General features: G+C 41.4%; 1 protein-coding gene and 1 pseudogene across 1 annotated transcript in view; both read left to right on the top strand.

Annotated features, from left to right (window-relative positions):
- Nucleotides 1-27,906, top strand: part of LOC102238664 (DNA-dependent protein kinase catalytic subunit) — a 41,416-nt gene that overhangs the window by 10,062 nt on the left and 3,448 nt on the right. The window contains exons 5-16 of the mRNA XM_014532905.1: nucleotides 3,721-3,911; nucleotides 13,243-13,420; nucleotides 13,978-14,138; nucleotides 16,394-16,605; nucleotides 18,108-18,195; nucleotides 18,293-18,436; nucleotides 21,834-22,038; nucleotides 23,259-23,326; nucleotides 24,127-24,347; nucleotides 24,670-24,762; nucleotides 27,064-27,153; nucleotides 27,360-27,431. Coding sequence (XP_014388391.1) covers nucleotides 3,721-3,911; nucleotides 13,243-13,420; nucleotides 13,978-14,138; nucleotides 16,394-16,605; nucleotides 18,108-18,195; nucleotides 18,293-18,436; nucleotides 21,834-22,038; nucleotides 23,259-23,326; nucleotides 24,127-24,347; nucleotides 24,670-24,762; nucleotides 27,064-27,153; nucleotides 27,360-27,431 — 1,723 coding nt within the window. The remainder of the gene's footprint in view (nucleotides 1-3,720; nucleotides 3,912-13,242; nucleotides 13,421-13,977; nucleotides 14,139-16,393; nucleotides 16,606-18,107; nucleotides 18,196-18,292; nucleotides 18,437-21,833; nucleotides 22,039-23,258; nucleotides 23,327-24,126; nucleotides 24,348-24,669; nucleotides 24,763-27,063; nucleotides 27,154-27,359; nucleotides 27,432-27,906) is intronic.
- Nucleotides 20,278-21,815, top strand: LOC102262477 (annotated as a pseudogene).

The raw sequence follows: 27,906 nt of genomic DNA, 5'->3' as shown, positions 1-27,906 counted from the left end.
TTCGAACTATCCTTATTCTTTTTTTTGGGGGGGGGTAATGTATTTTTATTGATTTCAGAGAAGGGAGAGGGAGAGAGAGATAGAAACATTCATGATGAGAGAGAATCATTGATTGGCTGCCTCCTGCACACCCCCTATAGGGGAGCATTGATTGGCTTGCAACCCGGGCATGTGCCCTTGGCCAGAATCGAACCCAGGACCCTTCAGTTTGCAGGCTGACGCTCTATCCACTGAGCCAAGCCGGTTAGGGCTATCCTTAGTCTTTTTAATTCTTTTTTCCTTTTGCTGCTCTGGTTTGTGTTTTTTTCTCCCTTGTCACTCAAATCACTGATTCAGTCCTCTGCTTTATCTAACCTACTTTCATTCCTTCCAGTGTATTTGATGCTAGATATGGTACTCTTGATTTCCGACTGTTATTTTTCATGAGTTTATGTTTTTTTCATGCTATTGTAGCTCTTACTAAGTTCCTTGAGCATCTTTATAACCATTACTTTGAATTATATATCTGATATTTTACTTGTCTCCATTTAATTTAGCTCTTTTTCTGGAGATTCCGCTGTGTTTTCATTTGGGACCTATTTCTTTGTGCCCCATTTTGGCTGTCTCTTTGTGTTTGTTACTATTTATTAGATAGAACTGCTGTGACTCCCAGTGTTCATGGGGTTGCCTATGGAGTGTGTCCTATGGGACCCAGTGGAGCAGCTCCTTGATCGCCTGAGCTGGATGCTCTAGGAAGGTCTCTTGTGTGGGTTATGTGGGCCCTCCTTTTGTAATTGAGTCTTGATTGCCGTTGGCCCATTTGTGGGTGGGATCTCGCCTCAGGCTGGCTGGCTGTGAGGCTCCATCCCGACCATGGTGTGCAAGCTGCTGTGTAGGTGCAGTCTGGCGGTTCTTGTTGGGCTGTGGCACAGTCTTCCACATCGTCTGAGCTCCGTGCTCCAGGAAAGTCTCTTGTGAAGTATGTGTGTGTCACCCCCCCAACCCCCCCAACCCCTTGTTGTAGTTGAGGCTTGATTGCTGTTGGCCCTTTTGTGGGTGGAGTTAACCCTTCAGGCTCGGTGACTACAGATGGTTACCATTTACTGTGCGGGGGCTGTTCCCTGAGCAGGGGTTGCTCCCAGCATGGCCTGGTGCCTGCCAGGATCCACCCTTGGGTGTGCTGCTTGTGTAGCTAGTTTGGTTGAGCTCTAGTGTGGTCTGAAGCTCGTTACTGGTTGTGTTGGTTCTGGGTCCATTTGGATGGGGTTCAGGTGCAGGCTGCTGTCAGACATTGTGTGTGACCAGCCTTGGGCTACCTCTCCGAAGCTACAGTGCTGTTCACTGTGTGTGTCGGTGTTGACTGGACCTGTGTGTACGTGAGAGGGGCTAATCTGTAAAAGGGTCGGCTTCTTCCAGCTTCGAGCTGGGAGCAAATCTGTGGTAAGACCCAGGTTCCCTGAGGTCTGCCTGCCTGTCGGCTTCTCTGCCTTTCCCTTGAGGTTCCTGGTCTTCCTCCCCCACCTTCTGAAGAGAGACTAGGATGAACCCAGGTTAGCTGAGATGGGCCTAGTGGGTCCCCTACTTGGGGATCACGCAGTCAGGCACGCAATGAAGGGAAAGTAGTCCTGGCTTCAAAGCCAAATCCCTCCGTCTCTGCCCGAGACTCCAACTCTAGCTGCCCCCTAGGTGGTCTCACTGCAGGTTCAGGTTGGGCCTTCTTTTGGATGTTCTGGGTCTCTGTGACCCAGCTGCAGTTTGTTAGGTAATTTTAGATTGCAAAGGGCCAGGGCATTCATATACAAAAGCCTCTGCACGCACCTTGGGTGGGGTGGGGTCTCAGGGAATCAACAGGGCAGAGAAAGCAGCTATGGCTGATCCTCAGCCCTGCCCTAAGAGGCCCCGAGTCTCTGTCCCACGGTAATCACTGCAAGTACCTCTGAGAGAAAGCCACCCTCGAGTTCCGACCAATGCCAGACAGTTCAGTTTCTCCCCGTATGAGTCTGGGTCCCCAGAGACTCGCCCGGAACTGGAGTTCAGAGCTGTCGGGAGCTTGTGTCTCCCTCCCGATTCAAAAAGACAGCCGCATCCTCAGTTGCCAGCCCTTTCCGTGTGCGCCTCCGTACCTCTGCACTTTACTTCCGTACCTCCTCTGAGTCTCAGTGTGCTTTTCTCTTTCCTTCTAGTTGTAGAATTTCCACTCAGCCAGCCTTCCTGTGGTTCTGGATGATGTCCGTTTTGTCTTTTAGTTGTATTTTTGAAGTGGTTGTGCGAGGCAGCAATTTCAGGTGTTTACCTATGCCACCATCTTGGTTCCGTATCTCACTTGGTTTTCCAACTTGATTGCTCTGTAATTGCACTGTAAATCCGGTTTGGGGCTGGGAGCAGGTGTGCACAGCTTCCAGCTACTCTGCAGCCATCTTGGAAAGCTCCTATCCTTTTGTCTTTCGATTTGAGTATTTAATCCATTTACATTTAAAATAAGTAGTAATAGTATGAAGTTACAGCCATTTTATTAATGTTTCTGTAGTTCTTCTCTGTTCCTTTCTTATTCTCTTATTCTCTTCTCTCATGTGTTGATAACTTTCTGTAGTATTATATTCGGATTTCTTTCTCTTTATTTCCTGTATATTCTTGTACATTTTTGCTTTGTGGTTACCTTGTACTTGATATATACCAAGCTGTGTTTATGGCAGTGTATTTTAAGTTGATGGTTGCTTAAGTTTTAAGACATAATAAACTCACTACTATTTTTACTTACCCCCTTCACGTTTATGTTTTTGTCATCATTTTTCTACTTCTTTTACGCGTGTGTTTGTGTGTATCCCTTAATTTACAGTTGTATTTACTCATGATCTTCCTACTTTTGCCTTTTAACCTTTATACTAGCTTTAGTGTTCATTGATTCACTGATTTTATTATGTTTGCTTTTGTCAGAATTTTTTCTTTGCAATATTTTCTTATTCATATTTTCTTCTTAAAAAGGTCCCTTTACAGTTTATTGTAATACTGTTTTGATGGTGATGAGCTCCTTCAGCTTTTTTTTTTTAAACGGGAAGAATCAGACCTTTAAATGTGGCAGTCTCTAGTCTCTGTTGTTTTATCAGCAACAGGTAATAGTATCAATTAAAAAACTCTGGGTTCCCCACTGGGTTTGGCTCAGTGGAAAGAGAGTTGGCCTGTGAAGGGTCCTGGATTCGATTCTGGTCAAGGGCACATGCCTGGGTTGTGGGCTCAATCCCCAGTGCGGGTCGTGCAGGAGGCAGCCAATAGATGATTCTCTCTCATCATTGATGTTTCCATCTCTCCCTTTCCCTTCCTCTCTGAAATCAATAAAAATATATTTTTAAAAAAGAAAGGAAAAACACATACACAAAAAAACTATGGGTTATTCATGGCTATGCATAAATCCATTTCTTATTCTTTGTAACAGATAGAATTAGGTGCTGTGACAAAATGCAGAATGATGATACTTGAATAAAAGTTAGTATTTTATTTGCTTAGCCTCTGTGTACTTAGATATGGTCACTGCTAACAAAGAACATTTTTCATTAATATTAGTTCAAGACTACCTAACCAGTGTGTGAAGTTAGTTTCTTATAACATCAAGATTTATTTTAGTTAATTTCTTAGTAGAAAACAACTTTTATATACTATAAACTTTTTTTTTACCTTATCGTATTAATTTACTTCTGAAAGAAATCCTGTGTGAATTTGTATGTGTGTGTGTGTTTAATCCAATAGGTGAGAACACATCAAGCTACTTAAGCAAAAATATTTTGGCTTTCCGTGACCATAATGTTCTCTTGGGTACAACTTACCGGATCATAGCTAATGCTCTCAGCAGTGAGCCAAGCTGCCTTGCTGAAATTGAGGAAAGCAAGGCTAGAAGAATCTTGGAACTTTCTGGATCCACTTCAGAGAATGTAGAAAAGGTAATGTTTATTACGAGAGTGAACTTTTCGTGTTTGCATGTTGTATGTCTTTACTGTGCGACCTTTTGGCTGCATGAAAGAAATAATGGGTAGAGGGCAGAGTCAAGATCAACTGAAGTGGAGTAGGTCAACTGAACTTGCCACCTCCTGAGATCACATCATAATTACAACTCAGTGATAGAACGAACCACCTGAACCTTTGCTGAGCAGAATGCCTATAACTAAAGATATAAGGAAAAAACCACATCAAGACAGGTAGCGGGGGTCCGATTGCAGACCAGTAGGTCTTCCATCCACAGTGTGGCAATTAAGAAATGAGAGGAATGGATTGGCTTTGTAGGCCCCTCTGAGGAGCAAGGGGGGGTCTCAGCCCCACACCAGCCTCCCTAGCCCAGGGCACCTGTGCTGGACAGAGGAGTCCCCATACATCTGGCTTTGAACACCAACAGAGATGATGTTGAGAGGCAAATGGCTCTGTGAGACTGAAATGCCACTTCTAAAGGGCCCATGCAGAAATTCACCGGCTCTAAGCCTGAGATACATGGAGAGGAACTATTGAATAACTTCAGAGAGAGGGCTGCAGGGTTAGGGAACAGGGTAACCCTCTCAGGGAAGAGAAACACTAGTAGGCATGCCATTTCCTTCGTTGAACTCTTTTTCCCACCCAACTGGGCCAGCACCGGTGGGCACTACATCTGTGCTCTCCATGAACCTGGCTAACATTTGCCCTACCCCATATTTCCCTGATAACCCAAGCCCTTGATTACTGTGCCCTCCCTGGCCTCTTTCATCTGCCTGTCTCCATGAGCAGCCTGCCTAGCTTATATTGCAAACTCTCCAAAAATCCACAAACCTCACAAGAGTGTTGTCTAGCCTTGGCTCATGGATCAGACTCTCAGAAGTCTATAACTTCACACAAGCGGTAGCCAGCATCAATGTGCGTTGTAGCTCCTGCCAGGTGGCCCCAACACAATAGCCACCGGCTTTAGCTTACATTGTATTTCCCACTAGGTGGCCCCAAACTTTGAGTAAGTGTTGGCCAATCTTAGATCCAACTGAGCAGCCACAAGCCCAGCACAAGCAATAGCTGGCTTGGCTCTTTCATGCACTTCGAAGCCCAACACAAGCAGCTACCAACTGCAGATCAATTTGTAGCTCCTACCAGGTGACCACAAACCAGGCACAAGCTGTGCTGACCCTAACCCATACCAAAGCCCCTCTCAAGAGGATCCAGACACAACACACCCATTGGACAGTCTCAGCTGGCACCAGAGCCCCATAAAGCAACTCCCACTTTGTGGAATCAGCCCCTGCTCAAGAGCTCATCCACTGAAGTCACATATGACTCTCACAGCCAGTCACCCTGAGTGCCAGCCCCTCCCACTGGCATTCCAGCAGCCATTGAGGCCCAACTACATCAGGACGGCACATATAACCCCCACACAGACACCACTAGCACCTGGCTACGTAAGGCCAATCTTTCAAGAATAAGAGATGGAACAGATATATCTAGTATATGGAAACAAACACAGAGAGTCAGCAAAAATGAGGAGACAAAGGAACAGGTCCCAAACTATAAAACAGAACAAAACTTCAGGAAAAAAATATAAATGAAACAGAGACAAACAATCTACTAGGTAAAGAGTTCAAAGCACTGGTTATAATATGCTCAGTGAACATGGGAGAAGAACAGAAGAACTCAAGGAGAACTTAAAGAGATGGAAAATATAATAAAGAACCAGTCAGCGTTTAAGGCTACAAAACTGAATAAAGAATATGCAGATTAAATGAAGCAGGGAATCGAATCAGCGATTTGGAAGACAAGGTAGCAGAAAACACCAAATCAGAACAGCTAAAAAGAAAAAATAATTTAAATAATGAGGATAGTTTAAGGGACCTGTGGGGACAATATTAATGGCACCAACATTTACATTTTAGTGGTCCCAATCAGAGAAGAGATAAAGACAGATTCAAATTCTATTTGAAGAAATAATGACTGAAAAATTTCCTAAACTCTTGACGGAAATACACTTCCAGGTACAAGAAGTGTAGAGAGTCCTAAATAAGATGAACCCAAAGAGCCCTAGCCCTGGCTGGTGTTTCTCAATGGTTAGAGCGTTCACCCACGCACCTAAGGGTTGCGGGTTCAATTCTTGCTCAAGAGTACATGCCTGGGTTGTGCTTCGCTCCCTTCCCCCAGTTAGTGAGCGAGCAGGACACAGCCAGTTGATGTGTCTCTCTCACATTGATGTTTTACTCTCTGTCTCTCTGCCCCTCCCCCCCATCTTCCTCCCTCTCTTCCACTCTCTCTGAAAAAGCAATGGAAAACATATCCTAGGTGAGGGGGAAGAAAAATGAACCCAAAGAGACCTACAACTAAAATGCCTAAGATTAAAGACAAAGAGAATACTAAAAGTATCATGCGAAAATCATCAACTTACATGCAAGGGATTTCTTGTAAGACCATCAGATGATTTTTCAACAGAAGCTTTGCAGGCCCAAAGGTCAATTACATGTTCTATTAAAAGTGATAAAAGATAAAACTTATAACCAAGATTATTCTATCCAGCAAGGTTATCTTTTAGAATTGTAGGAAAGATATTTTCCCAGGCAAACAAAAGATGAAGGAATCAGTCACTACTAAATTAGCAGTACATGAAATCTTGACGGGACTTCTTTAAGTAGAAAAATAGAAAAAATTAAAATAAAATGTAGAACAGAAAAAAATCTCACAAAGGCAAATAGTAAGAACAGTGAATCAATAAAAAAGTCAAAAGTATGAATTTATGTGTAAATACAATAGTAAGGAATACACACACACAAAGAGGTAAAATATAATGACAAAAACATGTGGGGGAGAAGAGGGAGACAGAAAATCAACAAGGAAACCATGGCGTTGAATGACACATTATAGCAGGTGGATTTAATTGATATTTTTAGACATTTCACCCCAAAAAGGCAGAATATACATGGGCACATGAGACATTTTCCAGATTAGACCACATGCTAAGCCACAAAACAAGACTCAATAAATGTAAGGGGATGAAATCATATCAAGCATGTTCTGTGATCACAATGGTATGAAATTAGAAATGAAATTCAAGTAGAAAACTGGGAAACATACAAACACATGGAAGATAAACAACATGCTACTAATTAATAAATGGGTTAACTATGAGATCAAGGAGGATTCAAGATACGTTGAGACAGGAGTCCGAGCAAGATGGCAGCATAGGTAAACACCGGAGACTGCTGCCGCAAACAACCACTTCAAAAATACAACTAAAAGACGGAACGGACATCACCCAGAACCACAGGAAGGCTGGCTGAGGAGAGACTCTTCAACTAGAAGGAAAGACATCAGCACACCGAGGCTCAGAGGAGGCGCAGTGTGGAAAATACTCAGGTGCGGAGGTGCGCGCGCAAAGCGGGCTGGTGGCTGAGAGCGCGGTTGTCGTTTTCGGTCAGGGGGGAGTCTCAGACTCTGAGCTCCAGATACGGGCGAATCGCTGGGGACTCGGACCCAAACGGGAGAAGCGGGAGTGTCTGGCATCAGTTGGAAGGCAGCTTTCCCTCCGAGGTTTGCAGCGGTTCCGGGGGTTCTGAGAAGCAGAGCCTCTGGGAACAGGACTGAGGGCACCATAACGGCTCCCTCCGCCCGCCCTGTTGAGCCCGCCCCGCCCAAGCCCTGCGCAGAGCCATTTGCCGGATCGCCTCAGGCAAAGGCTAGATTAGCACCTCCCCAGAGGACAGAAGTTTTCCGCGGCAGACACAGCTGATTCACACAGCCAGTCGGCCTGGTGGTCAAATCCCTCTAGTATTAACTACAACAATCAAGGCTCAACTAGAACAAGACTGCGCACAAAGACCACTAGGGGGTGCACCAAGAAAGCATAAAAAATGCGGAGACAAAAAAACATGACAGAAATGGAGGATATAGGGGGTGGGAACCGGGTGGAGGGAAGCTATGGGGGGAAAAAAGAGGAACAACTGTAACCTGAACAATAAAGATTTAATAATAATAAAAAAAAAGATACGTTGAGACAAATGAAAATGAAACAATGACCCAAAGTATGAGAATAATCAAAGCATTTCTAAGAGGGAAATCTATAGCAATACAGGCCTGCCTTAAGAAACAAGAAAAATCTCAAACAATCTAAAATTAATACCTAAAGGAACTAGAAAAAGAAGAGCAAACAAAGCCCAAAGTGAGTAGAAAGAAGAAAAAAAAAGATACGTTGAGACAAATGAAAATGAAACAATGACCCAAAGTATGAGAATAATCAAAGCATTTCTAAGAGGGAAATCTATAGCAATACAGGCCTGCCTTAAGAAACAAGAAAAATCTCAAACAATCTAAAATTAATACCTAAAGGAACTAGAAAAAGAAGAGCAAACAAAGCCCAAAGTGAGTAGAAAGAAGGAAATAATAAAGATCAAAGCAGAAATAAATGAGAGAGTCTTAAAAAAAAACAGAAAAGGTCAATGAAAACAAGAGCTGGCTCTTTGAAAAGACAAAATTGACAAATCTTTAATTACTGGCAGACTCACCAAGAAAAAAAGAGAGGACCCAAATAAATCAGTAATGAAAGGGGAGAAGTGACAACAAATTATACAAATCGGGAAGAAAGAAAATTTGAACAGAATGATAACTAGTAATGAAATTGAATCAGTTATCATAAAACACCCACTAAGTAAAAGTTTTTGACCAGATGGCTTCATAGGTGAATTCTACCAATATTCAAAGTAAAATTAAGGCCTACTCTCTAATTATTCCAAAAAATTAAAGAAGAAAATATTCCCAAACTCATTTTACAAAGCCAGCATTACCCCGATACCAAAACTAGACAGACATTAAAAAATAAAATAAAAGAAAAATTACTGATCAATATCCCTGATGAACAGACACGCAAAAATTCTAATCAAATTATTAGCAATCCAAATTTAGCAATGTATTAAAAAGATCATATACTTTGATCGAGTGGGATTTATTCCAGAGGTGCAAGGTTTGTTTAATATCTGCAAATTAAGGTGATGACTCCACATAAACAGAAGGATAAAAACTCTCAGAAAAGCAGGGACAGAGGGAACATACCACAGCATAATAAAGGCCATATATGACAAACCCACAGCTCACATCATACTCTATGGTGAAAAGCTGGAAGTTTTTTCCTTAGTATCAGGAACAGGAAAAGGATGTCCACTTTCACCACTTTTATTCAACACAGTATTGGAAGTCCTAGCTACAGCAATCAGACAAGAAAAAGTAATGAAATTATTCGAATTGGAAAGGAAGAAGTAAAACTTTCATTATTTTCACATGACCTGATACTATCTAGAGAGAACCCTAAAGGCTTCACTAAGAAAGCATTAAAACTAATTAATGAAGTCCATAAAGTAGCAAGATATAAAATTAATATTTAGAAATAATTGCACTTTCATATACCAATAACATACTATCAGAGAAATTAAGAAAGTCCCATTTACAATTGCACCAAAAAGAATAAAATACCGAGGGATAAATTTTTAACCAAAGGGTTAAGACTATTACTTGGAAAACGATAGGACATTGAAGAAATACATTGAAGAAGATACAAATAAATGAAAAGATATATATACCATGCTCATTGTTTGGAAGAATTAATATCATTTAAATGGCCATAACACTGGAAGGAAAATACAGATTCAATGTAATCTTGATCAAAATACCATGGCATTTTGCACAAAACTAGAAGAAATAATCCTAATATATTAATTGAGTCCCAAAAGATTGCCAGAGCAATCTTGAGAAAGAAAAACAAGTATCACAGTACCTGATATCAAACTATACAATAAGATTTTGTTTTGTTTTTTAAAATCTATTTTTAAATTAATTTCAGAGAGGAAGGAAGAGGGAGAGATAGAAACATCAATGATGAGAGAGAATCATTGATCTACTGCCTCCTGCACGCCCCCTACTGGGGATTGAGCCTGCAACCTGGGCATGTGCCCTGACTGGGAATTGAACCATGACCTTCTGGTTCATAGGTCAACGCTCAACCACTGAGCCACATCAGCTGGACTTCAACAAGGTTATAGTAATCAAAACAACATGATACTGGCATAAAAACAGAGATACATCAATGGAGCAGAATAGAGAGCCCAGAAAATCACACCTATGTGTTCAATTAAGCTATACTAAGGAGACAATATCCAGTGTGGTAAAGATAGTCTCTTCAATAGATGGTGTTGGAAAAGTGGACAGATAAATGCAAAGAAAGAAAGAAATGAGACCAGTTTTTTACACCATATAAAAAAATAAAATGGACTGTAGACTTAAATTTAAGAATTGAAACCATAAAATTCTTAGAAGAAAACATAGTCAATAATCTATTTTATATTGGACTTAGCAATGTTTTTTGGATATATGTCTCCTATGGCAAATACATCAAAAGCAAAAATAAACAAATGGGACTTCAATGGACTAAAAAGCTTTTACATTGCAAAGGAAACCATTAACAAAACAGAAAGACCACTTACTGAATGGTAGAAGATACTTGCCAATGATACATCTGATAGGTTAATATCCAAACTTTATAAAGAACACATACAACTCAACACCAAAAAAAAAATCTAATTAAAAAATGGGCAGAGGACCTGAATAAACACTTCTCCAAAGATGGCCAATAGACTTAATGAAAAGATGCCCATCATTAGTCATCAGGGAAATACAAATTAAAACCACAATAAGATTTTGTGTTGTTTTTTTAAAATATATTTTTTCATTAATTTCAGAAAGGAAGGAAGAGGGAGAGATAGAAACATCAATGATGAGAGAGAATCATTGATTGGCTGCCTCCTGCACGCCCCACACTGGGGACCGAACCTGCAACCCAGGCATGTGCCTTGACTGGGAATTGAAACGTGATCTCCTGGTTCATAGATCGACGCTCAACCACTGAGCAACACTGGTTGGGCTTAAATTCTTAATCTTTAAGGTTTTGTGATATACTTCCAGTAACTTCAGTCAATGGGAATTCTCAATAGTTGTCCGTTTTGCTGATTCCAAGGGGGAATCTGATTGCCAGTGGATTATCTATCTATTAAGTGAAGCACCAAACAAGAAAGAGATACTACAGTTTTGGGGCAAAATATAGAGCTCTGAAATTTCTTTATTCTACTTTGTTCCATTTTATTGCTTTTCAACTACTACTTAAAATGAAGATTTATTAGACAGTTTTAAAAAACAGTATGTTATTTGAATAATCATATACCAGTTTTCAAAAGAATGAATTATGGAAATTCACTCCCAATCTTTAGGAATTAGGTTAAATGCCTTTTTAAAAAATACATATATATATTTTATTGATTTTTTACAGAGAGGAAGGGAGAGAGATAGAGAGTTAGAAACATCGATGAGAGAGAAACATCAATCAGCTGCCTCCTGCACATCTCCTACTGGGGATGTGCCCGCAACCCAGGTACATGCCCTTGACCGGAATCGAACCTGGGACCCTTCAGTCCGCAGGCCCACGCTCTATCCACTGAGCCAAACCGGTTTCGGTGGTTAAATGCTTTTTGATAGCTGAGATGAGAGAGCCATTATTTCAGGATCCTAAGTAGGGTTAGTTTTAACCTGGACCTTAAAAACTAAAAAGGAATAAGTAGAGAAAATCTATAATAATAAAAGCGTAATATGCTAATTAGATCATACGTCCTTCTGGATGAAGCCGGGGCTGCTAGGGAAGCCCGGGTCCCAGGTGCCTGCTGGCGGCTGGAGGGAAGCCCGGGTCCTGGGTGCCAGAAGGAAGCCGGTGCCGGCAGCCGGGGGAAGGAAGGCCTACTCTTGCACAAATATCGTGCATTGGGCCTCTAGTAAATAAATAATGAGCATTACTTTGCGTTTTTATAATATATTTGACAGTTATGCCCAGCCAAATTTATTATGTGGAAAATGGATATATTCCATGTTTTTCCTGTTTATTTAAATGATTCACTTTTTTCAACATTAAAAATAAGAAATTTGTGTTGAAATGATGTGGATGGTTCTTGCATGACTTTTGTTAATGGAGTTTTCACCATCTGTCCCCACTCAGGTTTCCCACTAGTTTGTGGGACAAACCAGCCCTTTTCACTTTTTTTATTTAGTGCCTGCTTTTTAAAATCATTTTGTATTTTCATAGTTACCAGCCTCTCCTCATCTCACCAGGAGCCACCTCATTTTAGTTGTGTAGCCTTGCTTCTTCTTTTCACAATGTTACCGACATCTGTGCAGGACATTGGTCACAGGGAGCCAACTTCCAGCTCTTCAAATTCCTGACGGGCTGTGTGATCCACATGGACTTTTGGTGCCCACTCTGTGTGACTAGGGGACTATCTGGCCCACACGTGGCTTATTCTTTTATTTTATATGCTCAGGATCTTACTGGAATTGCTTACTCTTTCACAATCAGGGCAGACTCTCCCTTTTCCATTTAGCCAGCTTTCTCTATTTATTATTTTATTAGAGGCCTGGTGCATGAATTCGTGCATGGGTGGAGTCCCTTGGCCTGGCCGGCAATTGGGGTCAATTGGGGCCGGCCGGCCAGCGGGAAGGACCATAGGAGGTTGGCTGGCCAGGGGGAGGGACTGTGGGAGGTTGGCCAGCAGGGGGGAGGGGCCACAGGAGGTTGGCCAGCTGCAGGAGGTTGGCTATGGGAGCATACTGACCACCAGGGAACAGCTCCTGCATTGAGCATCTGCCCCCTGGTGGTCAGTGTGCATCATGGCTACCAGCCAGTCGTCCAGTCATATGGTTGCTTAGGTTTTTATATATATACTAGAGGCCTGGTGCACAAATTCGTGCACCAGTGGGGTCCCTCAGCCTGGCTTGCAGGATCGGGCCGAAACCGGCTCTCTGACATCCCCCAAGGGGTCCTGGATTGCGAGAGGGCAAAGGCCAGGCCGAGGGACCCCACCAGTGCATGATTGGGGTTGGGGAGGGACGTGGGAGGTTGGCCAGCTGGGGAGGGACCACAGGAGGATTCCAGGGCGTGTCCAGCCCCTCTCGCTCAGTCCCGATCGGCAGGACCCCAGCAGCAAGCTAACCTACCAGTTGGAGCATCTGCCCCCTGGTGGTCAGTGCACGTCATAGCGAGCAGTTGAGCCGCCTTAGCATATCATTAGCATATTACGCTTTGGTTGAACAGGCAACCGGACGACCGGACACTTAGCATATTAGGCTTTTATTATATAGGATTGATGACTAATGAATTACAAGTATTCTACCTTTATCCTCACAAGTAGAAAGTAGAGTTTGTCCACAAAACTTCAGTCCCACTGGCAGGTTTTCTGAGACCTCTGTGAATTCTAGGTGGTCACAGCGCTGCACCAGAGAGCATTTCATCACCTTTCCGAGGCCACGAGGACAGCTGAGGAGGAAGCCCCTTCCGGCCAGTGCCCGCAGCCCACAGCTGGGGTGGTAGATGCTTATATGGCACTGGTGGATTTCTGTGACCAACGGCTCCGGGAGGAGGAAGAGACTGCATCAGGTGACTTGCAAAAGAAAAGAAAATTGTGTCACATTAGGTTACTGTAAAGTCTAAGAACTTTGTACGTACTTTTGGTTTCCTATTTGTGTTTGCTTTAAATGAGAAAAGTCTTGCCTTTTTAAGAAGGAATGACATCTCCAAGCAGCATGACCTGCTTATCTTCTATCCTGGAGTCAAGCTGTCTTCCAGCTTTCCATTTACTTAACTTCCACTTTCATGTTTTGCTTGTTTGGTATTATTGGCTTTATGTGTCCTGACTCTTGTTCCTGGAATTAATTCAGGAACCAGTGGCTGCCCTTGATGTTCCCAGCCCAGGAAGCAAACCGTGCTTCATGCAGAATGGGTAATGTCATAGAACATTCAGTTTCGAGATAGAAACTTGTATCTGTAGTCCAAAATTGCTTCTGGTGTTTTAAAGAAGTTGTTAGGGAGGAAAAATGACATACTACAAAATATAAGCCAAAAGGGAAACTAGAATTACATGTTACATTTATAATTTATGTGTAAGTGGATATACTAGTATTGACCATGGCTGTTTTTATCCCTGTCCATGTTAGTTACTGAGTCCGTAGAACTGCAGACATATCCTGCCCTTGTGGTGGACAGAATGTTGAAAGCTTTAAAATTACACTCCAGTGAAGCCAGGCTGAAGTTTCCCAGGCTGCTGCAGATTATAGAGCAGTACCCAGAGGAGACCCTGAGCCTAATGACAAAAGAGGTGAGTGTCTGTATCTGTGGAACTTGAAGACATATTCCTATTTCTATCCAAGCACATTAATGTGTATAGTGCATATATTTTAGTTTTTCCTAACAAGCATATAATTTTACTACATTTCAAGAACATGTGTAATTTAAAACTGTATAAAGGAGTGTTCACATTTACCCATTTTCCTTAGTGGATGTTGATAACTCTGTCTGAACAAGGACCCCAAGGAACAGAGGAGGAGGTATATCTGGGACAGAGATGGGAATTTTCTGTAGTACAGTTTACTGTCCATAAAGACAAAGCTGTGGTCTTAGCACCTGTTGATGCCTGTGCTCAGTGCATTACTTAGTCCAGGGAGAAAGGAGTACATTTCAGCTGGCATCCCACCCCCAGTGCCTGTCGTGCCTGCAGCAGCACCGTGTGCGGAGGGACCCTGGGGCATCCGAACTCACAGTGTGCAGCTCGCGTGTGTGGGCGCACAGAAGCAGCCTGCAGTCCCACACATGTTCTGTTCACCAGCTTGTATGTCCTGCAGTCCTCGCCCTACACTGGGCTTCGTCACCCTGCTGCCTTCCTGTCTGTTAGGCACGCCTGTAAAAGGAGGGCTCCTTACTGACTTTTATAGATGTTTAACTGAAAATAGGGAACCTTTGAGTTGATAACGTAAAAGTAGTTCAAAAACAGTGATACAATACGAGCGGTCTGAGCAAGTTTTTACACAATGCAGGTCTCTGAGCTGAGACGCAGGGCCTGCCAGGGCTTTCCCACTCCTCTGACCCTGGCCCTGTGGATTGGGAGCGGTGGGGCTGTTTCCGTAGGTCTTAAACAGCAGATTAACTTTAGAAATGCACTATAGGTGTGCTTTTCCTAAAGACAAGTGAAGAAATAAGTTATAATTTCATTTTTTAATTATTTTATTTATATATTTAATAAAGATAGCATTTTCACTTTTTGAGAAAATAGGTGAGGTAGTAAGTCAATGTTATGACACTGGGGGAGGCACTTGAGATGGGGCAGCTCACCTCTACTGTGTGCTCCCTGTGGCTGTGTATTCTGATACATTTTATGCTCACACACCCTTCTCTCCCCTCATTTATGGGTAAAGGTAGGAAGCTTGCCCACAGTCACTCCTCATGCCAATCTGCCAAGTATGTCAGATTTTATCTTAAAATTAACACCTTAAAAAGCATTTTAATTTTGAATAAATTTTGAAAATGGTCTTGGTGTAAAGAAACAAAAACCAGAAGCCATAAAGAAAAATAATTTGATACTTCTACGCAGGAAAAGAAAATATTCCATATACAAAGTTTAAAAAACTGGGAGAAAAATATTTTCAGTGCTAATTATTAGAGACAGGGTTGAGGTCTGCACTCTACACAACAAATGGACCAGTCGAGAATGGTTAAGGGGAATGCACACGTGATTATTGTAGGCAGCACACATAAACAGGCTGTTTACTTAAAAGCTTTTTTGTTGTTACGAGCTGATTTGCCTCATTAATAATGAAACATGAAAATTAAAATCAGATTTTCCCTTCTCAGATTGATAATGAATTTTTTAAAAATTGGTTGTGTCCAAAGTTTTTTTCAGTGCAGTTTATATTCAATAATATTTATGTTAGTTCCAGGTGTACAGCATAGTGGTTAGACAATCATATACTTTACAAAGAGTTCCCCCTGATATTTTCAGTACCCACCCTGGCCATAGTGATCAAAACAGCATGGTACTGGCAGAATTCACTTTCAGAAGTGCAGATTGGAAAAGTTTTTTTGGAGAGAGATCTAGCAATGTTTTTTACAGTTGTTAATGTTCACACAGTAATTTTACTTCTAGGAATTTATCCTATTAGTGTATAGCACACATACAATAGGGATGTCCACTGTAGCATTATCTGTAATAGCAAAAATTAGAAAATACCCAAAAAATTCATTTTAGGGCAATAGTTAAATGAAATAGAATATTATGTTGCCGTTAAAAGGAATGAAGTAAATTTGTCTAAGAAAAACCAGCAACAGTATGCCTAGTCTGATTCCAGTCTTGTAAGGAAAGGATATATGTGTACATACCTAGAAAATGTCTGGAAGAATTGCATGGTTCACAGTGGAACAGGAATTGAGAGAGCTGAGGGAGAGAAAACTGTATTTTATATTGGTCTGTTTTGATACTTCTGATTATAAATATATGTACTTTTTATATTGGACACATTGCTTTTATAACAAAACGTTTAATTTTTATTGATTATTAAGTTACAGCTCTCTGTGTTTTAGATTTCTTCCATCCCTTGCTGGCAGTTCATTGGCTGGATCAGCCACATGCTGGCCTTACTGGACAAGGAGGAGGCCGTGGCCATCCAGCACACGGTGGAAGAGATCGCTGACAACTACCCCCAGGCCATCGTCTACCCATTCATAATAAGCAGTGAAAGCTATTCCTTCAAAGATACTTCTGCTGGTCATAAGAATAAGGAGTTTGTGGCAAGGTGATATTGCAGAGAACTTGGGTTGATTTCTGCTGTAGTTAAATATTACAGTTTATAAACAATGTGTATGGTAAAAGCAAACACATGGAAGCTTATATTTGTCTTCAAATTAATTAGAGCTTTCACTAAAGACTAGAACATCTTAGGTATCTTTGTTAAATGTATCTACCCTGGGTATGCTGTTTGTTAGAATATCTTTTTTAAAATACATTTCCTTTTAGAATACTATTCATGGAACATTCTACCCTTATGCTAATAGCAATCTGTTGGTTGAAACAGGCTAGATGAAATGCTTTTTGAAATTAGTTCTTGAAATTCTTCTTTAATTGAAAATATCCAGGAAGGCCCGCTTCTTAATTAGGACTCAGTAGGCTGTCTGAAGTGTCATTCCTTTCACTTCTTCAGTTGATTATAAGTGGAGCTACAACTAGCAATGGTGTAATGCTTTTGCAAGAATACATTATAAAGCATGGTATCTTAGTAGAAATTCCCTGTCAAAAAGGGGATGTCTTTTTTGTTAGGATCTGATCTACTATATTATTTAGTGTTTTGTTTCTGAGAAGACAATAGAGTTAGGCATAGCTTTTATCATGGTTTGTCAATGGGTTAGCTCTGCACACACCACCTGCCACTGCTGGTGCCCCATTCCATGGTCTCTCAGCAGAGTCAGCTGCAACATGATTAACTATTTTAAAAGAAAGGAAAAAGTTTAAAAAATTTGTCGAGAAAGTGGCCTTTTCTTTCATAACATAACTTCAGACAGAATTGTATGTATCAAATTGTATACATCAAAATGTTGACATTATTTGCGAGAAAATTTAATTTTACCTTATCTAAGAATCTCACCTCTTTATAGAATGCAGGAGTCCTCCTTTATTCACGAGGGATATGTTCCAAGACCCTCAATGGATGCCTGAAATTGCAATTATGCCAAACCCTGTGTATGCTTTGTTTTGTCCTATAGATACATACCTATAATAAAGTTTAATTTATAAATTAGGTGCAGTAAGTGATTGACAACAATAATAATGAAACAACAATTATAATAACACACTGTAACAAATGTTATGTGAACGTGGCCTCTCTCACAAATATGTTATTGTACTGAATTCACCTTTCTGGTGATAATGTGAGATGATACAGTGCCTAAGTGATGTGATGAAGTGGGGTGAATATGCTGGACAAAGAGATGATTCATGTTCCAGGTGGGACAGCACCAGATTTCATCACCATTAGAATGCCATGCAATGTAAAACGTATGATTTGTTTGTTTCTGCATTTTCCCACTTAATATTTTTGGACCACTGTTAACGCCCAGTAACTGATACCACAGAAATTGTGGATAAGAGGGGACTTTGTTCTTTATCTAATATTAGATAGAATGTGTAAATTGCTTCTTCTCTAGTTATTTAAAGTTTTATATATAAGTAAAAATAATTGTAAATTATAGGCCTTGATCTATGGAAGATGTTTGATTACCTAAACTTGGTAATTTTTTATAGGATTAAAATTAAGTTGGATCAAGGAGGAGTGGTTCAAGATTTTATTAATGCCCTAGAACAACTCTCTAATCCAGAAATGATCTTTAAGGTAATATTACATCTTCTAACACATAAAACATAGAACTTAGATAAAATCTACTTACAATCTAGCTTGATTTTTCTCTCTTTTTTTCCCCCCTGCACAGGACTGGACTGAGGATATCAAAGTTGAATTAACAAAAAACCCCGTAAATAAAAAAGCCATTGAAAAGATGTATGAAAGAATGTATGCAGCCTTGGGAGACTCAAAGGCTCCAGGCCTTGGGGCTTTTAGAAGGAAGTTTATTCAGGTATGGGTAATGGCAGCCTGCCTTTATGATAGAATCATTGTGAAGACTAATACTTATGGTTGCTGGTTTGTTAGCAATTCTGGTTTTAAATTGTCTGTTGAATTTGTAAACTGTCTTTAGATCTGATGCTTTCTCTGAAATATTAATGGCATGTTTCTAGGTCATAAAGAGCAAAGGGGGTCAATAGGTAAAATCTTGGGGGTTTTATTACATTGTGTTCTTCATGCTCAGATTCTTAGATATGAAGGTTACATGTAGTTTAATCTTTTTAATTCTCAGAATGGTTTGAATATTGGATCAATAAATATTTGTATTTTATATAGGTTAACTATTGGTGAGCACTTATCTCTGTTCAAGGCACTCTACTGGGTGCTATAGGAGATACAAAGAGAAGATTGACCCAGTTTCTGAATTCAAAGAATTGTTGGTAGATACTGTATGTAAAGAACTGTAGCCTGAGGACAAATGTGATATGTGAGACCTATTTTCAAAGATGTTTTCGAGTTGAAAGAAAGAGAATCTTCTCACCTCAGTTTGGAGTGAATCAGAAAAATCCTCTTAGAACAAGTGGAGATCAAAGAGCCTTGCCGTGTCCAGATTCCACACCACATGCCTTGTGCTTGCTGCTCCCTCTACATGAGTTTCTCTGCTGGCCCCGTCCAGCTGGATAGCTCACCCTGGCAGATGTGTCTTTGTATCATTTCTCCTTCAGAGCCCGTCTCTGAACCTCCTTCTCCTTGCTGTCCCAAGAGTTATGTGTTCCTTCCTCTCTGCTGCCTGAAGCACCTACATGCACATCTCTTAGCATTCAACAGAGCCCGTCTCTGAACCTCCTTCTCCTTGCTGTCCCCAGGAGTTATGTGTTCCTTTCTCTCTGCTGCCTGAAGCAACTACATGCACATCTCTTAGCATTCATCCATGTTGCAGCATGTGTCAGCACTTCACTCCTTTTTTACTTTATTTTTTTTTTTATCGATTTCAGAGAGGAAGGGAAAGGGAGAGAGAGCTAGAAACATCAATGAGGAGAGAGAATCAATGATTGGCTGCCTCCTGCACACCCCCACTGGGGGTCAAGCCCGTAACCCGGGACCCTTCAGTCCACAGGCTGATGCTCTATCCATTGAGCCAAACGAGCTGGGCAATACTTCACTCCGTTTTATTGCTGAATATTATTCCACTTTTTGTCACGTTTTGTTTATTCTTTCATCAACTGATGAACATTTGGTTTTTTTTCCACTTCTTAGTTCTTATGAATAGTGCTGCTGTGAACATCAGTGTACAGGTTCTTTTGGCAAAATCCTCAGGAATAGAAAACCATATTTATCTTTTTAAAAAAATGTATTTTTTTAAATTGATTTCAGAAAGGAAAGTAGAGGGGGGGAGAGAGAGACAGAAACATCAATTACAAGGGAGAACCATTGATTGGCTGCCTCCTGCACGCCCCTCTACTAGGGATTGAGCCCATAACCCAGATATGTGTCCTTGACCAGAATTGAACCTGGGACCCTTCAGTGCACAGGCTGGCACTCTATCCACTGAGCCAAACCGGCTAGGGCCATATTTATCTTTAATTCTTTAATTTATGCCTCCCAAATTAGACTTGTGGACAGAGATTTTCATCTTATTCATCTTTTCTTTTCACTACCTATACTACCGTTGGGTGTGAAATAGGCATCTTTAATTAGATGCATGAATGGTATAGTTTCGATAAGTAGAGATGGATTTTGGCGGGTCATTCCTACTTAGGGTAGTTTTAGTTAAAGGTATGAATAAATGTAAGGATATACAGGACTGTCATTGCTACATGTGACAAGGGGTTTAAATCCTAAAAGCCAAGATAAAATCATGCATGCGCACTGAGCGGGCCGCTCCAAGGACCCAAGGGGCAGAACGTGACAGGTGGCACATCCCGGCCATGGGTCCCAGCATCCGACTCTGCTCATCCTCCTTCCTACAAGCAAGTGAAAGCTGACAGAGGATATGCTGGGTGAACGGGAGCAGGAAGATGCCACTGCCCAGTTCCCACACGTGGAGTTCACTGGGCGGGACAGCATCCCCTGCCTCTCCTGCCCAGGGACAGGCTACATCCGACAGAGCAAGTGAATGAGCTGGTGGCTTTGATCCCACAGTGACCAGAGATTGTGCGCTCGGAGAACCAAGCAGTATGGCCTCCTGTCTGTCCTGCTCTGTCTCCTGGCATTTGGGTTAGTGATTTTCTTCCTATTTCCAAATTCAGTCCTTATGGACGACGGCGGCATCAGTGAGAAAAGTCACATTTAATAAGCAGGACTCCCTTGTAATCCTCACCGTTAAGGCCACCCTGAAAATCAGGGCCTCCCACTTCTTCTCTGTGGCAGTGGCCAGCCTGTCCAACCAAGTTCAGTGTGTGAACACAGTGGTCAGTCATGTGACAGCTAACATCTCCCTCATTCCACCTTGGAGCGAGCTGGTGAGTGTGACGGCGCAGGCAGAGGTGGGACGGCCATTTTCCTGTGTGTACTTCTGCACATTGCCCAGTGTCCAGGTGTACAACGTAGTGACCTTCATGAGAACTTCAGTTAAGATCTCATACACTGGCCACATGACCTAGAGCTCCTTGGAGACACATCGCTATGTGGATTGTGGACAAATTCCTCAGCTGTTTAGAAAATGCCTTTGGTTCTTCTATGGCAGCACCTGTCAGAAGAGACACAGCATCTGTTCTCAGGGCCCGAGTTCCATTCCTACCCCAGGTGGTAGAAGTAGAGGAGAAACTGGTTCTCTTAATCCCCAGCATACACCCTCCTGCCACTTGGGAGGAAAACTCACCTCTATAGCAGCATTCATGTATCTCCGAACCAGCAGAATCGCTGCCCAGCGAATAGTAGGCAATATGCCCAGCGAATAGTAGGCACTCAAGGTTTGAAGAATTAAATTCAGATCTTTTCAGCTGTTCTTGGAGCATTATAAATTGAAAGCATGCCGTGCTAGGTTATAAAACCATAGAGTAACAGGGACAGTTAGTGCAGTACTGTGAAACAGAGGAGGATTTGATATGGTGTGGAGCCTAGTAATATAGGTCATTCAATGAAATACAGAGGTTTATAATCTTACCTTTTTTGAAAATCAGAAGCAGGGTGTTTTTCTACCAGATCCCTAATCCCTGTTCCAGCCAGCGAATGAAGGCTAAATCAAGCCCCACATGGACTCTCGGTAAAAGCAATGATAACGTTCTGTGAGTTCCTGGCATTTGGGAGCAGATGAAAATCGTCACCTATAGAATGGTCTGTGCTTTCTCTGTGTATCCAGGTTTTCTCTCCCTGCTTCCTCTTCTGTGCAGATGCACTAACTGTCCTATCTCCAATGTTCAAATATACCTTAAACATTAATATTTAAGATAAGTTATTATTAATTTCAGGCTTTTGGAAAAGAATTTGATAAACACTTTGGGAGACAAGGTTCTAAGCTACCTGGAATGAAGCCTCATGACTTCAATGACATTACCAACACACTGCTTTCAAAAATGCGCGAAGACTCAAAGCCACCTGGGAACCTGAAAGAATGCTCACCCTGGATGAGTGACTTCAGAGTGGAATTCCTAAGAAACGAGCTGGAGATTCCTGGTGAGTGAACCTTTAGAAGTGACAAGGCTACTTTAAGGAGAATAGTTCTGTAGCAAGAACTTTTGATTTCTAAAATAATGTCAGGATTTTGACAGTTATTTTTATTTTAAATTCTTGTCATATTTTTTATCATTACTATGAATCGGTATACTTTATCCAATGTCTAATTAGATTATAGTTTTCTTATATTCCTGATTATGACAAGTGTTCAGATTTCTATCTAATAATAATGATAATGTAATTTCTTCTAAACATCCCCATGCTTTGCTTCTGAATACCTTTTCCTCAGAAATATAATATAGGTATAAATGCAAATCACTTCTTGGGATGTACATGCTGGACCCATTCAAAGTGACAAGATAATGATAAACAACTTACCTTTGAGAAAAAGAATTGTGACATTGAGGATAAAGACAAGTCGGTCAGATGTGAACACAGCATTTTTCAAAGACAATTTTTTTACATTTCATGTTCTTTACCCTGGAATTCAACAGACCAAAAAAAAATGTTTTAATATGGTTATATCCATTGGATATAAAAAACATTTGGAGAAATACTTTTCTTTGTTATTATTAGCAGCTATGTATTACATGCAGGCAGTTTCAAGAAAATTATTTGAAACGTAAGCCTCCTAATATGCAGCTTGATTCTCCTTGAAATACAACAGTGTTCTATCCAATGCATTCTTTTTCCTGTTTGAAGTTCTTCCCTTAGTCAAATTCAGAAATGCAGGGTTGGGCAAAAGTAGGTTTCTAGTTGTAATACAAGTAAATAATACAATAATTAATAAATAATAACACAAAATAGACTGCATACTGCACAACTGTAAACCTACTTTTGTTTAACCCTGTAATAGATTTTTTAAGATCCATTTTCTTTAAATAAAAACTTTTAGTAAAAATTTTGTTAACTTTTTAATTAGATCGCAACTATTTGTCAAGTTTTTTAAAATTGATTTTTAGAGAGAGAGGAAGGGAAAGGAAGAGAGAGAAACACCGATATGAGAGCAAGACAGAGATTGACTGTCTCCTGCACACCCCCTACCAGGTATCAAGCCCACAACCTGGGCATGTACGCTGACCAGGAATCAAACTGGCAACCTTTTAGTGCATGGGACGATGCTCAACTACTGAGCCACACTGGCCAGGGCAGCAGCTGTTTTAAAATACAGGGATCTGTAACAAGCTCTATCTAAATAAGGCTTTTCTGTTTTGTCTTAGGTCAGTATGATGGCAAAGGAAAGCCAATGCCAGAATACCACGCACGAATCGCGGGGTTTGATGAGCGGGTAGGTGCCGGTGTTTGTGACCCCAGTCACCAGAGTTAGGATTGTTAGTCTGTGGCATTTAGTTCTTCACATTTGAGAATATTTGTGTACCCAAGAAAAGACAATTAACTTCCTGTGTTGGTCTAAAATGTATGTAGTTTTATTATCCTATTCTTTACTGAATTTCTTAATGTTTCCAATGTTTTAATATCAATCATATTTAAGGACATAATAAACTTGAAGGGTAAACTATATATGTGTATCCATTATAAAACATAGGTAATTTAAGTAATTGTAGAAAGTTGTATATTGCTTGTTGCTAAGGACATCCACATTTATTAGCAATTATTTTAACCAGGAATATGAAATTATGTGGGTACAATAGTATGGTGTGAACAGGTAACAGAAATATCTCACTGACCCTTGATTATCTCTTTTTTTCTCTATATCACCTGTCTTCAAAGAGAGATCTCTCTTTGAGCAATGTGTGCCAACCAGCCTTACTTTCCCCACCCCTCCTTTTTTAAAATATATTTTTTATTGATTTCAGAGAGGAAGGGAGAGGAAAAGAGAGATAGAAACATCAATGATGAGAGAGAATCATTGATTGACTGCCTCTTGCACACCCCCTACTGAGGATTGAGCCCGCAACCCCAGGCATGTGCCCTGACCAGGAATTTAACCCTGACCTCCTGGTTCATGGGTCGATATTCAGCCATGAGCCACACCAGCTGGGCACTTTTCCCCTTTTGATGGTGATATGATGTGCTGGTCCCTCAGTGTTTAGACTGCACCTAAAAATATTTTCTTAATTTTTAAAGGTGAAAACAATGGCTTCTATCAGAAAACCGAAGCGCATCATCATCCGAGGCCATGATGAGCGAGACTACCCTTTCCTGGTGAAAGGGGGCGAAGATCTGCGGCAGGACCAGCGCGTCGAGCAGCTCTTTGAGGTCATGAACGTCATCCTCTCCCGAGACGCCGCCTGCAGTCAGAGAAACATGCAGTTACAGACGTACCACGTCATCCCCATGACCTCCAGGTATGAGCGCCTGGGCGTTGTCATTCTAGAGCAGATTTATGTAAATGGAAACTTCAGCACGGGGCCAAATCCTTGTTTCATTTGGCTGAGATGGGGTTGGAGGTCACTTGACAATTTAGTGTTTTAGATTTCGCAAAGACAGAAACCTAGCCAGAATTAATAAACACCTCTAAACATATGATTTTTATCTTGATGTGGGGAAAGTAAGTGAAGAATTGACATGAAAAAAAAATCTGTTTTGCTTTAATTCTACAGAACTTTTTTCCAGTAAAGAAAGAGCAGTTTGGGTTTGTATTCATAAACCTTTTATTCTCCTTTTCAGATTAGGATTAATTGAATGGATTGAAAATACATTTACCTTAAAGGAACTTCTTTTGAGTAACATGTCACAAGAGGAGAAAGCAGCTTATACAAGGTAACGTGGAGTCTCAATACTTTCTCCAGCCCTGCCCTGGTCCACCTCAGCCAGCTGCTGCGCCCTGGACATGACATTCTCCCTGAGTAGAGTTGTTTCAAATTCCGTTTCCTCCAGCCCATGTTTCTAGTCACATTTTAGGGCCCCTTTCTATTGGTGCTGTCAGCCGACCCTGGCCTAGTCTTTAATCTGCTTCTGGTTAGGTGAATACCCTAAATGGAGTAGAGGAGTCTAAACAGTAGTTGCATATATTTTACCACAATAATGCAAAAAAAAAAGTGTTAGCTTTGGGAAAAAAGGGAAAATCTTGAAAGAAGTAAAACAAATACATAAGAATAGCAGCTGACATTTCATTAAACGTCTTCTGTGTGCTAGGCACTATTCTCAGCTCTTAATATATATGAAGTCATTTATTTTTTCACAAAAACCTGCAAGGTGAGTGTCACTAGCTCTGTTCAGATGAGGAAGCTGAGGCCCAGAAAGGTTAAGTACTTGTCCTAGGTTACCCAGCATGTAAGTGGTATAGCTAATCAGAAGGGTTTTTTCTTTGTTTTTTGTTTCTGTAAAGAAAAATAAGGACAATATTGAAACACATTTTGAAGTAGGAGTTAACTAGCTTTGAGGACAAGCTATAGAATGAGGGAAGAAGAAACAGGCCTATTTTTCTTCATTGTACTCTCATTCTTTCCTGAAAGTATGGAACAGTTTTTGTAAAATTAATCATTTTGATCAAACTCTTACCTGTGGGTAACAGTTGATACATAGGACAGTGATTATCAGCTTTTAATTCCCATCATTTGAGTCCTTCGTCTGGAATTGTCTCTGCCTTGATGACAGGAAAGCTGACGAACAGTACTTCCCAGAGTCCGAAATTCCGCAGCTGTTCTGGTACTGCCGGGCAGTGTTTCGGACTCACCGTTCCCTCTTCCCACGCCTCCTTTGTAAGAGGGGGCACTGATGTAAAGTGCATACGGCAAACATAGGTATCAGCAGAGTTCAAGTGCTTTTCAATATGAAATTGTGTAGACTACTTTCCTCTACCTTTTTAAAACAAGGCACTTCCAACCCCCTTTACTAAACATCATTGCTATCTTTTCTTTACATATAACAGTTTTTCCAAACTAAAGATTTTCACCCCAGTTGAAACTAGGAGAGAATTTAGTTGAAAACGGAGTGTCCATTTATGAAGTTAACTTAGTAGCAATTAAGAAAAGATTCAACTTAAGCGATCGAACTATTAAGTAATATGTTGCAAAATCATTCTATCTTTAGGTGTTTTTTTAGGAAAACTTGTTAAAACTTTTGACACAAACCCGGAAGTGGCTAAACATACAAACATCCCATTGTTCCCAGCTGCCCAGATGCTGCCTTTTGCCTAAGAAGCATTGAAAACAGCTTTTCAAATTCAATTCAATTCACATCCATTGTCTTCTAAGAAAATACTTTTTTCTTAGTACGGATTTCATATGTATCTGCAAACTGGAAAAGGGGAAAGAGTAAGGCAGGGTTTTAAATAATGACAAGAACAGACTTCACCTGTCTTCAAATGATGTGTGGCGTTGTGTTTGCAATGTCGCATGGCTGCCTGTTTTAAATCAGTTGCGTGTAGTCCCATCACCCTGTTGTTGCGGTGCTTTCCCAGGACAGGACTTCTAGAGCCACGTGCCAAGGTCATAGACACTTATGTTGAGGTCATCTTGTTTCTCTCTGTATGAAGTGGAAAAATGATTGTATTTCTTTGTTTTGTGCCTAAACTTTTACACAGGAAATACCTTTGGTTCTTCAGAAATTAAGGATGAATAATGATATATTGAAATTCTAGATCCAGAGTAACATGGGTTGTGTTAATATTAAATACTAGAGGCCCGATGCACGAAGATTTGTGCAAGAATGGGCCTTCCTTCCCCTGGCTGCTGGCACCATCTTTGCTCCGGCCCGGAGCCGCCTTTCCACCTTCCCATGCTGCCCAGAGGCCCGGAGTGGCTGGGGCAGTGTGGAACGCCTGCCTTGTCGCCACGGCAAGCATCCTGCCCCGCCCCTGGCTGCTCAGCACCTGTGTATGCAAATTAACCTGCCAGTTTTGTTGGGTTGATTTGCATACTCACTCCTGATTGGCTGATGGGTGTTGGGAAGGTACGATCAGTTTGCATATTTCTCTTTTATTAGTGTAGATGATTAAAAATCACATTTATTTTCCCTGCCTCTTCACTGTTTTTCAATGAATTCATGGTGGTCTTTGCCTCTAAAAGCATATAATGCTGAATATCTCCCCAGTGCTGACTCCTTTTTCCTCTTTGCTAGTGATCCCCGAGCCCCACCATTTGATTATAGAGACTGGCTGGCAAAGACGTCGGGAAAGCAAGGCCCTGGCGCTTATATGCTGATGTATAAGTGAGTGTGTTTTGATTTTCCTTTTTGTAACTAGTTTGTGCTTCTCAAAGTTGCATATATACTTTTGTTTCTTAGAAAGTTTTACCTCAGAGAAATGATCAAAATCTAGTTACTTGATATCTGAGCTTCAATGTAAACAAAGAATTTTAAATTTCCCGTCATAAGAAGTTTGTTCTAATCAGACATTTTCTATTGTTCAATCTTAGGAGAGCTAGTCGTACTGAAACAGTCACATCTTTCAGAAAAAGAGAAAGTAAAGTACCAGCTGCTCTCTTGAAGTAAGTATCCTTCCCACTGGACCCCAGCGGTGCCCCCTCTCCCAGGCCTGTTAGCACAGTGAGGACCCCTGCGGTGTCCCCTCTCCCAGGCCTGTTAGCACAGTGAGGACCCCAGCGGTGCCCCCTCTCCCAGGCCTGTTAGCACAGTGAGGACCCCTGCGGTGTCCCCTCTCCCAGGCCTGGTAGCACAGTGAGGACCCCAGCGGTGTCCCCTCTCCCAGGCGCTGGTAGCACAGCAGAAACCCCCAGCGGTGTCCCCTCTCCCAGGCCTGGTAGCACAGCGGGGACCCCAGCGGTGTCCCCTCTCCCTGGCACTGTTAGCACAGCGGGGACCCCCAGCAGTGTCCCCTCTCCCAGGCCTGTTAGCACAGTGAGGACCCCTGTGGTGTCCCCTCTCCCAGGCCTGGTAGCACAGTGAGGACCCCAGCGGTGTCCCCTCTCCCAGGCCTGTTAGCACAGTGGGGACCAGCGGTGT

This window comes from Myotis brandtii, unplaced genomic scaffold (assembly GCF_000412655.1).
Source record: "Myotis brandtii unplaced genomic scaffold, ASM41265v1 scaffold922, whole genome shotgun sequence".
Lineage (NCBI taxonomy): Eukaryota > Metazoa > Chordata > Mammalia > Chiroptera > Vespertilionidae > Myotis > Myotis brandtii.
Note: the sequence above shows the minus strand (reverse complement) of the source record. Positions and strands in the feature narration are given on the sequence as shown.